The sequence below is a fragment of the Zootoca vivipara genome, chromosome 2, assembly GCF_963506605.1.
Source record: "Zootoca vivipara chromosome 2, rZooViv1.1, whole genome shotgun sequence".
Lineage (NCBI taxonomy): Eukaryota > Metazoa > Chordata > Lepidosauria > Squamata > Lacertidae > Zootoca > Zootoca vivipara.
In genome coordinates, this window is record NC_083277.1 from 1,122,138 (window position 1) to 1,137,092 (window position 14,955).

At 47.7% G+C, this 14,955-nt stretch overlaps 2 protein-coding genes across 2 annotated transcripts; both read right to left on the reverse strand.

Annotated features, from left to right (window-relative positions):
- Window positions 1-623: 623 nt before the first annotated feature.
- Window positions 624-3,678, reverse strand: LOC132591669 (zinc finger protein 91-like). Its single transcript, XM_060271116.1, has one exon. It carries the CDS (start codon window positions 3,615-3,617, stop codon window positions 729-731), a length of 2,889 nt encoding a protein of 962 aa, XP_060127099.1. The 5' UTR covers window positions 3,618-3,678; the 3' UTR covers window positions 624-728.
- Window positions 3,679-10,274: 6,596 nt separating this feature from the next.
- On the reverse strand, window positions 10,275-13,033 carry LOC118078714 (uncharacterized). Its single transcript, XM_035102700.2, has one exon. It carries the CDS (start codon window positions 13,031-13,033, stop codon window positions 11,837-11,839), a length of 1,197 nt encoding a protein of 398 aa, XP_034958591.1. The 3' UTR covers window positions 10,275-11,836.
- Window positions 13,034-14,955: the final 1,922 nt, after the last annotated feature.

The following is a 14,955-nucleotide window of genomic DNA, read 5'->3' on the forward strand; positions in this document are numbered from 1 at the left end:
ATCCCCTTCCCTAGGACTTACATGGTTTCTCCCCAGAATGAATTTGTTGATGTTTTGTAAGACTTCCACTCTGACTGAAGCTCTTTCCACACTCCATGCATTTGAATGGTTTTTCCCCTGTGTGAGTCTGTTGATGAATTCTAAGCTCTCCACTCTGACTGAAGCTCTTTCCACACTCTATGCATTTAAATGGTTTCTCTCCCGTGTGAGTCCGTTGATGTTTTCTAAGGTTTCCACTCTGGCTGAAGCTCTTTCCACACTCCATACATTTAAATGGTTTCTCTCCTGTGTGAGTCCGTTGATGGTTTCTAAGGTGTCCACTCTGGCTGAAGCTCTTTCCACACTCCATACATTCAAATGGTTTCTCTCCTGTGTGAGTCCGTTGATGCTTTCTAAGGTGTCCACTCATACTGAAGCGTGTTCCACATTCCATGCATTTAAATGGTTTCTCTCCTGTGTGAGTCTGTTGATGGTTTCTAAGGTTTCCACTCTCACTGAAGCTCTTTCCACACTCCATGCATTTAAATGGTTTCTCTCCTGTGTGACTCCATTGATGAATTCTAAGTGTTCCACTCTGACTGAAGCTCTTTCCACACAGTATACATTCAAAGGGTTTTTCCCCTGTGTGAGTTTGATTATGTAAATTCAGCTTGTCACTCCTACTGAAGCATGTTCCACATTCCATGCATTTAAATGGTTTCTCTCCTGTGTGAGTCCGTTGATGGTTTCTAAGGTTTCAGGTTTCCACTCTCACTGAAGCTCTTTCCACACTCCATGCATTTAAATGGTTTCTCCCCTGTGTGACTCCGTTGATGAATTCTAAGTGTTCCACTCCGACTGAAGCTCTTTCCACACAGTATACATTCAAAGGGTTTTTCCCCTGTGTGAGTTTGATTATGTAAATTCAGCTTGTCACTCCTACTGAAGCATGTTCCACATTCCATGCATTTAAATGGTTTCTCTCCTGTGTGAGTCCGTTGATGGTTTCTAAGGTTTCCACTCTCACTGAAGCTCTTTCCACACTCCATGCATTTAAATGGTTTCTCCCCTGTGTGAGTCCGTCGATGTCTTCTTAGTGTTCCACTCTGACTGAATCTCTTTCCGCACTCCATGCATTTAAATGGTTTCTCTCCTGTGTGAGTCCGTTGATGGTTTCTAAGGTTTCCACTCTCACTGAAGCTCTTTCCACACTCCATGCATTTAAATGGTTTCTCCCCTGTGTGAGTCCGTTGATGAATTCTAAGCTCTCCACTCTGACTGAAGCTCTTTCCACACTCTATGCATTTTAATGGTTTCTCTCCCGTGTGAGTCCGTTGATGTTTTCTAAGGTTTCCACTCTGGCTGAAGCTCTTTCCACACTCCATACATTCAAATGGTTTCTCTCCTGTGTGAGTCCGTTGATGCTTTCTAAGGTGTCCACTCATACTGAAGCATGTTCCACATTCCATGCATTTAAATGGTTTCTCTCCTGTGTGAGTCCGTTGATGGTTTCTAAGGTTTCCACTCTCACTGAAGCTCTTTCCACACTCAATGCATTTAAATGATTTCTCTCCTGTGTGACTCAGTTTATGAATTCTAAGTGTTCTACACCAAGTGAAGCTCTTTCCACACTCCATACATTTAAATGGTTTCTCTCCTGTGTGAGTCCGTTGATGGTTTCTAAGGTCTCCATTCTGACTGAAGCTCTTTCCACACTCCATGCATTTAAATGGTTTCTCTCCTGTGTGAGTCCATTGATGAATTATAAGGTTTCGACTAGTAGTGAAGCTCCTTCCACAGTCCATGCATTTAAATGGTTTCTCCCCTGTGTGAGTCCATTGATGAATTCTAAGGTTTCGACTAGTAGTGAAGCTCTTTCCACAGTCCATGCATTTAAATGGTTTCTCCCCTGTGTGAGTCCGTTGATGAATTCTAAGCTGTCCACTGCGACTGAAGCTCTTTCCACACTCCATGCATTTAAATGGTTTCTCTCCTGTGTGAGTCTGATGATGAAAATTCAGGTCTCCACCACGACTAAAGCACTTTCCACATTCCATGCATTTAAATGGTTTCTCTCCTGTGTGACTCCGTTGATGTCTTCTAAGTTTTCCACCCTCAATGAAGCACTTTCCACACTCCATGCATTTAAAGGGTTTCTCCCCCGTGTGTGTCCGTTGGTGTTTTCCTAGTGATCCACTCCAACTGAAGCTCTTTCCACACTCCATGCATTTAAATGGTTTATCCCCTGTGTGAGTCCATTGATGGATTCTAAGTGTTTCACTTACACTGAATCTCTTTCCACACTCCATACATTCAAATAGTTTTTCCCCTGTGTGAGTTTGATGATGGATTCTAAGTGTTCTACTATCAATAAAGCTCTTTCCACATTCCATGCATTTAAATGGTTTCTCCCCTGTGTGAGTCCATTGATGTCTTATTAGTTCACGACTATAATTGAAGCTCTTTCCACACTCCATACAGTTAAATGGTTTCTCCCCTGTGTGAACCCGTTCATGGATTCTAAGGCTTCCACTCTGTCTGAAGCGCTTCCCACATTCCATGCATGTAAATGGTTTATCACCTGTGTGAGTTGCTTTATGTCTTCTAAATGTTCCACTATCAGTGAAGTTCTTTCCACAGTCCTTGCATTTAAATGGTTTTTCCCCTATGTGAGTTTGATTATGTGAATTCAGGTATCCACTCCGAGTGAAGCTCTTCCCACATTCCATGCATTTAAATGGTTTTTCCCCTGTGTGAGTCCGTTGATGAATTCTAAGTGTTCCACTGTCGATGAAGCTCTTTCCGCACTCCATGCATTTAAATGGCTTCTCCCCCGTGTGAGTCCGTTGGTGTTTTCTTAGTGATCCACTGTAAGTGAAGCTCTTTCCACACTCCATACATTCAAATGGTTTTTCCCCTGTGTGAGTCCGTTGATGAATTCTAAGTGTTCTACTATCAGTAAAGCTCTTTCCACATTCCATGCATTTAAATGGTTTCTCCCCAGTGTGAGTCTGTTGATGTTTTCTAAGTGTTCCACTGACAGTGAAGCTCTTTCCACATTCCATACAGTTAAATGGTTTCTCCCCCGTGTGAGTCCGTTGATGTTTTCGAAGTGTTCCACTGTCAATAAAGCTCTTCCCACATTCCACGCATTTAAATGGTTTCTCCCCCGTGTGAGTCCGTTGATGAATTCTAAGGTGTCCACTCTGAGTGAAGCTCTTCCCACATTCCATGCATATAAATGGTTTCTCCCCTGTGTGAGTTTGTTGATGTTTTCTAAATGTTCCACTATCAGTGAAGCTCTTTCCACACTCCCTACATTGATATGGTTTTTCCCCTGTGTGGGTTCGTTGATGGTTTCTAAGGTGTCCAATCTGACTGAAACTCTTTCCACACGCCATACATTCATATGGTTTCTCCCCTGTGTGTGTGTGTTTATGTATACGAAGGCTTGAACTCCAACCAAAGCTTTTTCCACACTCCATGCATTTAAATGGTTTCTCCCCAGTGTGAGTCCGTTGATGTTTTCTAAGTGTTCCACTGTCAGTGAAGCTCTTTCCACACTCCATAATTTTAAATTGTTTATCCTCTCTCTTTCCACACTCCATGAATTTCAATGATTTCTTTCTTATTCCCATTGGACATGGCCCACCAGAATTTTGACTGCCTTCTCCATTGTCTTCTTTCGACCGTGGGGGGGGGGGGTCTAGGAAGAGAAGAAAAAAATATTACACACATCAATTAGTACCTGCTCTTATTTTAAAATCTTGTATATTCTCTCTTGTCCTCCATGTTCCCAGTTTTTAGGAAATACAAATGAAATAATGTCAAATAATGTAATGCAGTTCAGAAGCATTATCTTAGAATACGGTTGAACTGTGGGGTTTACTTTTTATAAAATGTGGTTTCTCACAGGAAAGGGAGCTGCTCTATGTCCATGATCCTGCCTACTATTCATCAGGGTCCCAAGTTCATAATGAAGTTATTCATCCTCTGCACAATAATTCTCCAGCCCTTGGGCCACATTCTGTCCCCTTTGACCTCTAGATGTTTATTGATCACCTGGACGGTCCCTTTGGCCTCAGGAGGTGCATATTGACCATTTTGGGAGACCCATATATAAGTCCAGTGACAAGGCTTGGTGCTTGCGGTCGGCTGAAGGACTGCTCAGGTAGGAAAATCTCTCAGCCTTGCATCTGGAGATGCAGAAGGAAAGCAGCTGGAGCCTGCCTGCTGGGAAGACCAGATTAAAACATCCAACCCAATTACTATTTGCTATAATTATATGCCACCTGATCTTGCACCCACCTCCTGACATTGGACTAGGCAATGTGCACTGTGTCTTTCTGAAAGGAGAAACTATTTATACAAAGATCGCTGGGAAGGTGGTTCCAGGACCTGGGATCTGGCAAAAAAAAATTCCGAAAAAACCACACCTTTCACACCTAAAATAATGATTAAACACAAAAAATGGCACCCAAATTAGATGTCACCACCAGAAGCTCTGAAGACTGCAGCAGCATCCAATAGAAAGCCAGATCGCGCGCTGTCGCCTCCAAAGCCACACCGCCACCACCACCTCAAACACCTGCCCACCATTTTAGCTACTGTCTCCTAAACCGCACGGCCTCCCGCCGCCCACCTCCTGAGGTGAAAACTTGCACTCACCACCTCAAACGGCAACCCGCCATTTACAGCCTCAGACGACTGCCCACCATTTGCGAATTTAATTCTCCGCCTCTCCGTGGCCTCCCATCGCTGGTGCCTCCCATCGCAGCCTCAAACACCTGCCCACCATTTGTTTCCTCAACCCACTGCCGCCTCCAACGACGCGCCAACGGGAGACAAAACCCAGAGGCCGACACAACCTCAAACGCCGCAATAGACCTCTTCTAAAGCAACAACCCCACCTCCCCCACGACCCACACAGTAATAATAATAATAATAATAATAAACCACCCCACACCTAGGTACCAACTCCTAAAGCAGGCCATAGTCTACTGCCGCCACCACAAAAAGGACTCCAGCAAGGGCCTGAACCTGCCTCCCCAACAGCCAACAGAGACATTAAAAAAACCACAAAACACATCCGCCCAACACACTTCCCGAGGCGGCCAAAACCCCGCGGCTCACCCCGCCCACAAAAGTCCTCAAAAAAAAAAAACCACCTCCCTAACAGTGCCCACAACAGTCCTCCAAAATAAATGAAAAACATCCCTCCCCAGCAGAACCCACTACACACAAAAAAAATATAACCCCCCCCCCAACATCACTCGGAAAAATCCTTAAAACTTTTTTTAAAAAACCACCTACCAAGCAACGCCCACAACAGTCCTGGGGGGGGGGGGAACCCCACCTCCCCAGCCTCTCCCAAATGCCATTTGCAATTTTGTGTTTTTCTAACGTGGGAATGAGAGAGAGAGAATTCTTACTCGCAATTATATCCAAAGCAAGCTGGCTTGGTGGCGTTGCATGTCACACAAGAAACGGCTTTGTATCGCTTTATTCCTATAAAACAAAAAACAGAAAAAGAGAAGGCATCAAATATGGCAGCCAGGTTGGTGACTGGGAGCAGCTGCTGGGACCATATAACGCCAGTCAAGAAAGACCAGGCATAGGCCAACTCAGCCTTCCAGATGTTTTGGGACCACAATTCCCATCATCCTTAGCGAACAGGACCAGTGGTCAAGGAAGATGGGAACTGTAGCCCCAAAACATCTGGAGGGCCGAGTTTGCCCATGCCTGTGAAAGACCTACAATGGCTCCCAGTGCATTTCTGGGCACGATTCAGAGTGTTGGTGCTGACCTTTAAAGCCCTAAATGGCCTCGGCCCAGTAGACCTGAAGGAACGTCTCCACCTCCATCACTCAGCCCAGACACTGAGGTTCACTTCCGAGGGTCTTCTGGCAGTTCCCTCAGAGTTACAGGGAACCAGGCAGAGGGCCTTCTCGGTAGTGGCACCCTCCCTGTGGAACACACGCCCCCATCAGATGTCAAAGAGAGAAGACCTCTGAAGGCAGCCCTGTTCAGGAGCAGGGCGGGGATCTCTCAGACGGGGAGGCTTCACGCTGAGAGATCTCCACTCCTGCTTGCATGCAAGTAGCGGCAGCTGAGGAGCGCCTGGCTGCCTTGAGGTGGTGGAGGGGCTGTCAGGTGCAGCTTCCGGGCTGCCTCCCCCTTCCCCAACCCCAGCAACTATTCAGCCTGGCTGCCTTCATGGGGTGCAGGGGATCTGATGCGGAGGTGGGGGCTCCCTTAAACCTCTCCCTTGAGGGGGGTGCAGCCACGAATCCCTCAACAGAGAGTGTAATGGAGCCCGCACCTGCCCAGCTCAGCAGCCCCATAACAATCTTCCCAATCCCTTAAATCCCACGGATTTAAGAGATCTGTTATAGTGGGAATAATGGAAACCTGGTGGAATGGAGAGAAGGAGTTGGGCACAGGTATCTCTGGGTAGGAACCCTTTAGATGCTTCTCCAGAGAAACACAGGCATGTGGGTGAGACTGTAGTTGCCAAGACAGAAGCCTCAAAGGGCAGAAAGAATAAAGTGGGCTTCCTCCCTTTCCTCTTTCCCCCAACGGTTAGACTCCCTATAACAGCCCCCAGCGCCCCATGCAGGAGCTGACCTGGGACTTCTGGCAGGGCAAGGACTGAGCTTCAGGGGAGGAGAGGGTGGGTGGATCAGGCCTCCTGTTCAGGGATCTCTCCCTGGTCGACTCGAAATCATGGCAGATTCCTGGGCAGGAGGGAGAAGTCGAGGCAGGCAGCCCCCAAGTCTCTCTCTCTCTCTCTCTCTCTCCCCACCTCCTGCCAATGCTGGCTTCGATCCTCCCCCAGGCATGTCTAAAGTGCGTTTTGGGGGCCTAATCTCTCTGTGTTCTAAAAATGGTCAACAACTTTGGGGTAAAATTGTAAAAAATGGTCAACAACTTTGGTGGGCCCTCATGCATCTTCACTTCATTAAATCTGGCCCCCTAGACAAGAGGGACCCACCAAGCCTTGCCCCAGAGATGCCTGCCAGGGGGAACCCAGAACACGCCGAGGGGCGCGGAATGGAGGCCTCGCTTCAAGTCCCAGCCCTGGTTGGGGGTGGGGGTCCTCGCGGGGGGGGGCAGGGGAGCTGAGCATCTCTTGACAGCTGAGCGCTGCAAAGGAGACCTTGCAATGCAAACCCTGCCGGTGCTCCCTCTGCAGAAAGGCCCCCCCCTGAACCCCCATAGGAAAAGGCAGGAAGGCTGGTTTCTTTGGGGGGGAGGGGCTTGCAATGAGAACCCTGCGAATGGAGGGTCCCCCATCTGCAGCCGGATTGCATGGATCGGGGCCTCTGAAGATAGCGCCCAGGAAGGAAGTTGTTCTTGGGGGGGGGGGTCTCTGCCCCCTTTCTCTCCCCACTCATCGCACCCTCCCTCCCAACCCGTAGCTCTACCTCTTTGTCCTCCCTTCTCTATTCCAATTTCCTTTCCCGCCGCAATATAAAGGGCTGGGGGCTCTCTGGGGGAGGAGGGGCTCTTTTATCCCTAAACCAGCCCCTCCCCCGCTCGACTGATCCACAGAAAGAAGGGGGAGGGGGGACCTCCCCTACTTTCCTTTCACCCCCCCCCCGCCCAAAAGTCTGCCTTCCCTTCCCAGCTGCCCTGTTTGCAGATTCAGAGGGAGGAAAAACGCATCCTTCTCCCCCTCCCCACAACCCCAATTCTCCCCATATATATCTTTTGCACCTTTTTTCCCTCCTCCTCTGCCGACCTGCTCCTCTTCTGGGAATGTGGATGGCGGCCCCTCCCCCTCCAACCTTGGCTCCCCCTCCAATCCTTCCTGCCTCTCTAGGAAGCGGAGCTCACTGACCCTTTGGGGGGGGAATGAGTGACTCCCCCCTCCCTCCCAGAAGACACAAATTCTCCTCCTTCCAAACAAGCTCTGAATATCCTGTTTCTTTCCTGATCATCTCCCAGGTTCGATCCCCGGAGGCGGCAGGGAAAGAGACCCCCCCACCTCCCAAAAAGTCCACCATCTCTTTTGATCCCTTCCCAGGAGGGGGGGAGGGGGGATCCAGTCAGTTTCACACCCATTTTCCCACGTGGGGGAGGCAGGGCTGTGACGTAGGGTGTCCCCGTTACAACAGCCCTGCAGAGTAGACCGGAGTTGGGACCAGCGCCTTTGGATGACCCTCAATGGTGTTCTCCCTTGTCATTATATATGTGTATATATATTCTCCCTTCTCCCCGCGGCCCCTTTCAAGAGCCATAGCATCACAGAATCTGAGAACTGGAAGGGCCTGAAGGGTCATCTAGACCAACCCCCTGCAAGGCAGGCATCTCAGCTCAAGCATCCAGGACAGATGGCCCCCCCACCTCTGCTGAAAAACCTCTCCTGGGAGCCTGTTCCCCTGCCAAGCAGCTCTTGCTGTCCGAGAGGGTTTCCAAATGCTTAGTCAGAATCTCCTTTCTGGCAACTTGAAGCCATTGGTTGGAGTCAGACCCTACAGCCTAGAATAGAGGTATATTTTTTTTGTTGCTGCTTCACCCTGTGGACTCATGTTAAGCTAGTGGTCCACCAAGACCCCTGGATCCTTTTCACATCTACTGCTAGGGAGCCAGGTGTCCCCCATCCTCTCTTTGGGCAGGCGGTCCTTTCTGCCTAAGTGCAGGGCCTGACATTTATTTGTCCCTCTTGAAATTCATTCTGTTACTCATTTTGTTATGCAAGGAGGTGCCCCAGCGGAGCATTAATAGGGCAAGTTGCACCCACATTCTCAGTCCTCATCCTCCCGAGTGGTGGATTTATGGCTGGGCAGGATCTGTCCCTCCTCAGACTGCAGAGGAGGCAGCTCACAGAATGGACTGCTCTCCAGTGCACCCCTTTTCCCAAGGGAGGAGGGTCCTGGCTGGACACCTCCTCCCCCCTGACTTGGTTTGCTTCCCCAAGTGGTGGAATCAATGTGTCCCAGAAAACAGGGTCTTCCTTGCAGGCTGAAGTGCTGCAGTCCAGATCCAGGCTAAACCCCTAGGGGTGTGGAAGAGGCAGAGTTTGGGACCTTTCCCCCACCCACCCCTTTGAGAGCACTTGTGAATGGATGGGTTCAACCGTTCCTGGAAAGAGCCCTGAGAAGTGGCCACACCAGGTCCATGTGCCCCTATGACATTCAAAGGAAGCTTCCTATTGGCTGCCTCGATGCTCAGAGGTGGATCCTGCCTCCAGGCAGCTTGTAGATTTGTAGAAAGTTGACCCTTAAGTTTGGGGAGGTGAGTCCTTCCTGGTTATGCCGCTAAACAGCCCTTTTATTCCTGATGCCCCCAGAGATAATGTTTATCTGAACATTTCCCCCTTCACATAGCCAAGGAGGAGGAGGTGTTGCAACACAATTTATAAAATACTAGCTGACCCGGCCACGCGTTGCTGTGCTTCTTTCCTGTGTCCCCCACCCCACCCTGTCCCTATCCATGACGTATCCTGCCCCTCCTCCCTCCACCCCGGCTCATCCCTGTGTTTCCGTAGGATACCCTTCCCTCTGTTGTCCCTGGGGAGTGTTGGCCCCTCCCCCCTGTATCTCCATACCTTGGTCCCCACCCTTCGAAAAGGAACTGTCAGCTTCTAGGTTCTGTTTCCCAGCATGCACTTTTGTCTGAGCCTTCTGTTGTCCCTGGGGAGTGTTGGCCTCTCCCCCATGTATCTCCATACCTTGGCCCCCCCCCCCATTGGAGAAGGAACTGTCAGTTTCTGGGTTCAATTTCCCAGCATGCACTTTTGTCTGAGCCGAGAACAGATCCCATGATGCTGGTCGTGCAGAAAAGGAGGATTTGAGAGTAAAAGGAGGATTTGAGAGTTCCTCTGTTTTTTAAGACAGATATGAATTTGGACTTTAAAGACAGACATGCTCTGGAAGAAGGGGACAAGATGACCTGCTGATTGAATCAGCCACTGAGTTCGAGGGTCTTGATCTGGAGAGGACTATCGTCGTAACCGGATTGGAAGGTGGGTGAAGGGAAGCCTTTGTTGGAAAACGCTCTGGCCTAATCTGAGCGTTCTCCCGTGAGCATAGCTCTGGAAATGGCATCCCCTTCTTCTCCAGGGCGCTCCAGTGACACAAACCAACTTGATTTATGCACACTAGCCTTCTGGCTTAACACAGCAAAAGAAAGAGGCATCGTAGTTCTAAACTCCTATACAGTTTCACAGTCTCACACCAGAAGTGAGATAAGACGAGAGATAAGACAGTCTTCCTTCCTCACGCTCCACTCAGACAGGCGTGTGACATATACCAATCATAATTTGGAATGGAATAATTGGGTTTTTAAATTGTATTATGATTTAGTAGCATCACTTTTAATTTGTATAGCGTCTTTCTATCTTACAATACTCAAGGTGGTTTACAAGCTGAAGAAACAAAGAATGTATCACCTTATAACAATCCGATACAATACAAAAATGTGATAATAAAACATAGCTTTAAAATAAGCAATCTACATCAAATAAAGTAACAGTCAACAATCATTAGAATAGTATAGAATAATAATATCAGCATATAAAAATTAAACAGAAACCCACTCTTAGCAATTACAATAAATTCGAAACTACAATCAATAAAACAATTGAATTAATGTGGCTTATATTGGCTTACTATTAATAAAAATCTAATAAAAACTATAACAAAATATAAACAATACATGAAGGTTTGGGTATTAACAAGATGCTTTTTGTGTCTTTATCGTTCCTTTATTGCAATTAAATCAATGGGAGTTAACATGCTGTTCCTATAATACCGTTTCCCTGAAAATAAGACAGACCCATAAAATAAGCCTAGCAGGATTTCTAAGCTTTTCCGCAATGTAAGCCATATCCCGAAAATAAGACATGGACCCGGCGCCTCCCAGCAACAACTCACTGCCCTCAGCCATGCCGCACCACGCGGAGCCCTTCCCGCTGGAATAAGACACCCCTGAAAATAAGCCATAGTGTGTCCTCTTGAGGAACAATAAATATAAGACCGTGTCTTATTTCCGGGAAAACACGGTACTAATCCCACCAACCCTGCTCCCAAACTGCCTCCCCAACTCCTAACACCAACATTTCCAACTCTCTCCACCAACGACCGAAAATCAGCTGACTCTCAGCCCGTCATCACTCACCCCAACACTCCAGATTCTCCCCCTCCCTATCTAACATTATATTATATCTTCTATTATACTTGTGAGACATTACCTTCATTTCTTTCAAGACCTGTCTATACAACTTTATATACGAATACCAGAACTTCACATACACTCCATGCATTTGATACTGATTTCCGATTATCTGCGTTTATTGATGTGAAGGAAAGAGGGAACTCTGAGAGAAAGATGTCAAACACTCCAGACATCTAAATGGTTTCTCCCCTTTGAGAATCTGCGGAGGTTTCGTAAGCATCCCATTCTAACTGATGCACCGCTCTGGGACTTCCAGGTTGTGGCATCGGAGTTCGGTCACCTGCCATGCACTCTCCGCAGCAGATCAGGTGCCACCGGGGGGGGGGAGGAGAGAGTGTGGTATAAGCCCTATAGCCCCCCATGTAAGCGTCTAAGTCATCATAAACCTCGTTTGGGAGTCGCTGATACCTCGCAATGAAGGCTCCACGTGTGATACCAGTGGAGGGGCGTACAGCCTGAAACCAGGTCAAACATTGACCAATGAGGGAGGGTAAACATTGAATGCAGCAACATAACAAAACCAATCCACAGGCCATTCCCAGAACCGCCAAGAGTATCTTCCTTATCCAGTTACCGTTAGGCAACCAAGACATCAGCCATTCCCAGGGATCAAAACCCACGGCAGGTTGCAGGGGCCTTTCAGCCACTATTTTTTCCATTTCCTGTATGGTATGAGTTATGTTAGGACCATTATCTTGCACATACATAGGTATGTATTTTGGAGCGTGACTTCACGAACCTCCTGTAATTCTGTAGTGATCAATTTCATGCCTTTAATTGTTGCATTAAACAAAGCCTCTGCCCAATTTGCTAAGCGATGCAAATCTCTATAATTCATTGCTACTCCTACCAAAGGAAAAATGCTGCGAGCTATCTGTGTACCAGTATATTGTGTTATAGGGACATTGACCTCACGTTTATTGCGCAAGCGGGTGCGTGGAAGGGCATCTAACTTATACACCAGTGGTATCACTACCCCCAGAGTGCAAGTCCCCGGAAAAGCAGAGGAAATCTCTTTGTATGCTTTCTTACCACACAAAAGCCACAGATTTTGTTGTAACACGCATGTGGCTCTCCAACTCTTCTTCATCCAATCAAACCATGAATGAAAATCACGGCATGTAGCCTGTTGGTAATATGTCATGTATCTGGTAACATTATTAATCGTTACCTTGGGCCTGCCGCTTTGGGTAGTGACATTGAGAAAACAAGAGCTACCATTAACATATTCATAAGTCCAATTACAATAAGGATAATGACCTAAAAATCTACTACTATTATGATTAAAACGAAAACATCGTGGAGCAGTTTCTAATAAGGATAATATAACGGGGGGCGAACTAGTATGATTATCTTTCATATTATTACTAATTTTATAAGAATCATTGATTGGAATACCATGCAATAATATACCCGAGTGACTTGACTGCGGGGGAATATGCAAACAAACCCAACAATCAGAATAATTAAGCAATTCCGCAAATCGAGAAATATCCTTCACATAGGTATTATCATTCCATATGGAATGATAAGAGTCAGGTCTGTGATTCTTCTGTAAAATGGCAGCTCGCCGAAGGCGATTATGGCCTGCAGATACTTCTTGATGGAGTGCAGCCATATTTAAGGTTGCAACACGGTGTCGCCAGGTGCAATGATGGTTCAGACCGGGTGACAGGCGCTGTCCTCCAGAAAGAGTGTAGAAAGGTCTGTCTCCTTCGTCTTTGGCACCAATGATGCTGGGCAAGGTGAGGCAACTGCAGAAGACGAACGCCAGAGCCGTACACAGCGCGCTGGTACCCGCAGGGGGTCCCCATCGATGTCCACCGCGGCCTATCCGCGTCCCCAGGTAATCAGCGGTACAGGTCCGCGCCATGCTGGATCCGGAAGTTTCCTGAAAGACACAAGGGGACGAGGCAGCTCCTCCTCTTTTCTAAAATGCAATTCTGCTGGAGTATGCTGCTTATTATGTGGGTACAAGAGATGATTCAGAGTAAAAAGCACTTGATGCACAATGTTAGGTATTTCAGCAAGAGGAGCGTTCTTTCCACTTAGTTGTTTAAAAAGCAGAGATTTAAAAGTTGAATGTGCTCGCTCAACAATTGCTTGTCCTGTAGAATTAAAAGGAATACCATGAGTTAATTTCACATTCCACAATTTACAAAAATCAGAGAATTGCTTAGAAATATACGCGGGGCCATTATCCGTTTTGATGCTGCTAGGCTTTCCCATGACCGAAAAACAGCGCAGAGTGTGCTGTATTACGTGCCTGGCTGTCTCCCCTTTTAAGGGCGTCGCCCAGATGAAGCCCGAAGACGTGTCCACCGTGAGGTGCAGTCTTGAAAAAGGGGCTAACAACGGGGTGAGGGTGACATCCATCTGCCAAATTGAGAGAGGGGCAATCCCTCTTGGATTGACAGCATCAAAAGGAATCATGGTAGGAGCTTTAGAACAAGAAGAACATTGCGAAACAATGTCTCGAGCCTGAGAAATGGGTATCTGAAAAGACTTAGCCAATACTTTTGCTGACTGATGGAAAGTAGCATGACTGAGCACAGGATCAGAAAACAATGAAAAAGCTTCATGCTTCAATGCAGCATCTGCCACAGCATTGCCGTGTGCCAAAAACCCTGGTAAGTAAGTATGAGAGCGCAAATGGGCAACAAAAAAGAGATGATTCCTTGTTTGTAGCAAGCGCTGCAAGGCAAGAAATAATTGTAACAAGTCGTCATCCAGAGCAGGCGTAATGTATGCCACTGGCAAGGATGTTAAAAGTCTGGAGACATACTGAGTATCAACAATCAAGTTAAACTGCACATCCTGAAAAAGATCAAATGCCAAGATCACCGCAGCCAATTCGGAACGCTGAGCGGATTTCTGCTCCGTGGTGAATCTTGTCTTCCACGCCCCCTCCTCCCGCCACACAACCACCCCCCTCGTCTTTGTCCCATCTGTAAAGAGGGTGAGAGCAGAGGGGATAGGGGTGGGGGAGCACAGGGAATGGAGAGAAAGGAAAGCCGTGAGTCAGTAGGTGGATTATGTAAAATCCTCCCAACAAAGTCTGCTAATGCCACTTGTGTGCAAGTGGACATGGTTAGCAAATGTTGAACCTCGTCCTGTGAGAAAGGTAAAAAAATAGCTTCCACATCCATTCCTGTCAATGCCACAGCTCGTTGTCTTCCCTTGATAACAATGTCCATGACAGCTGCTGGAGAAGTATAGACATTTCGCGGTGGTGTATGTGGCAGGTGTAGCCATTCAACTATGCAGACGCTGATTGAGATTGAGATTGAGATTGAGAGAGTTCTGCAGGCCGGTAGAGAACTGCTGTAGGCAGCAATATTGTAGGCAATATCCGCTATTGCCACGTTAGGGGTACTTAGCAGCGGGCGTAATACTTGCTTGCAATCCTCATTAGCATTGTCAAAGGCTAACTGGCGGACAATGACTTCTTGTGCCGCTACATCCTGTACTTGGCGCTTAAGGGTGTTATACAATCGGTCAATGAATGTCCCATAGGGTTCCGAAGGCCCTTGACGGACACTTCCCCAGCGCCCACCTTTTTCAGTTTTGTCATCTGGGACGGCCACTAAGGCTTCCTGGGCCGCTGCAGTAGTAGCCTCCCAGTAGGAAGGATCCAGCCCCAGATGTTGTTGGATCTGCATAAAGTTGCCTTCCCCCGTGAGTCCATTGAGCACATCGGCTGGAGTCAACATGACCGGTGCCGGGGGGGCTGCACCCGCACTGGCGGCGGCCACGGCTGCTGCGTGGGCTACTTGGGCAGCATTATTGAGGGTG

What these genes read in the sequence shown, in the direction of transcription:
- LOC132591669 (XM_060271116.1), bottom strand. Translation starts at nt 3,617, where the DNA reads ATGGGAATAAGAAAGAAATCATTGAAATTCATGGAGTGTGGAAAGAGA.
- LOC118078714 (XM_035102700.2), bottom strand. Translation starts at nt 13,033, where the DNA reads ATGGCGCGGACCTGTACCGCTGATTACCTGGGGACGCGGATAGGCCGC.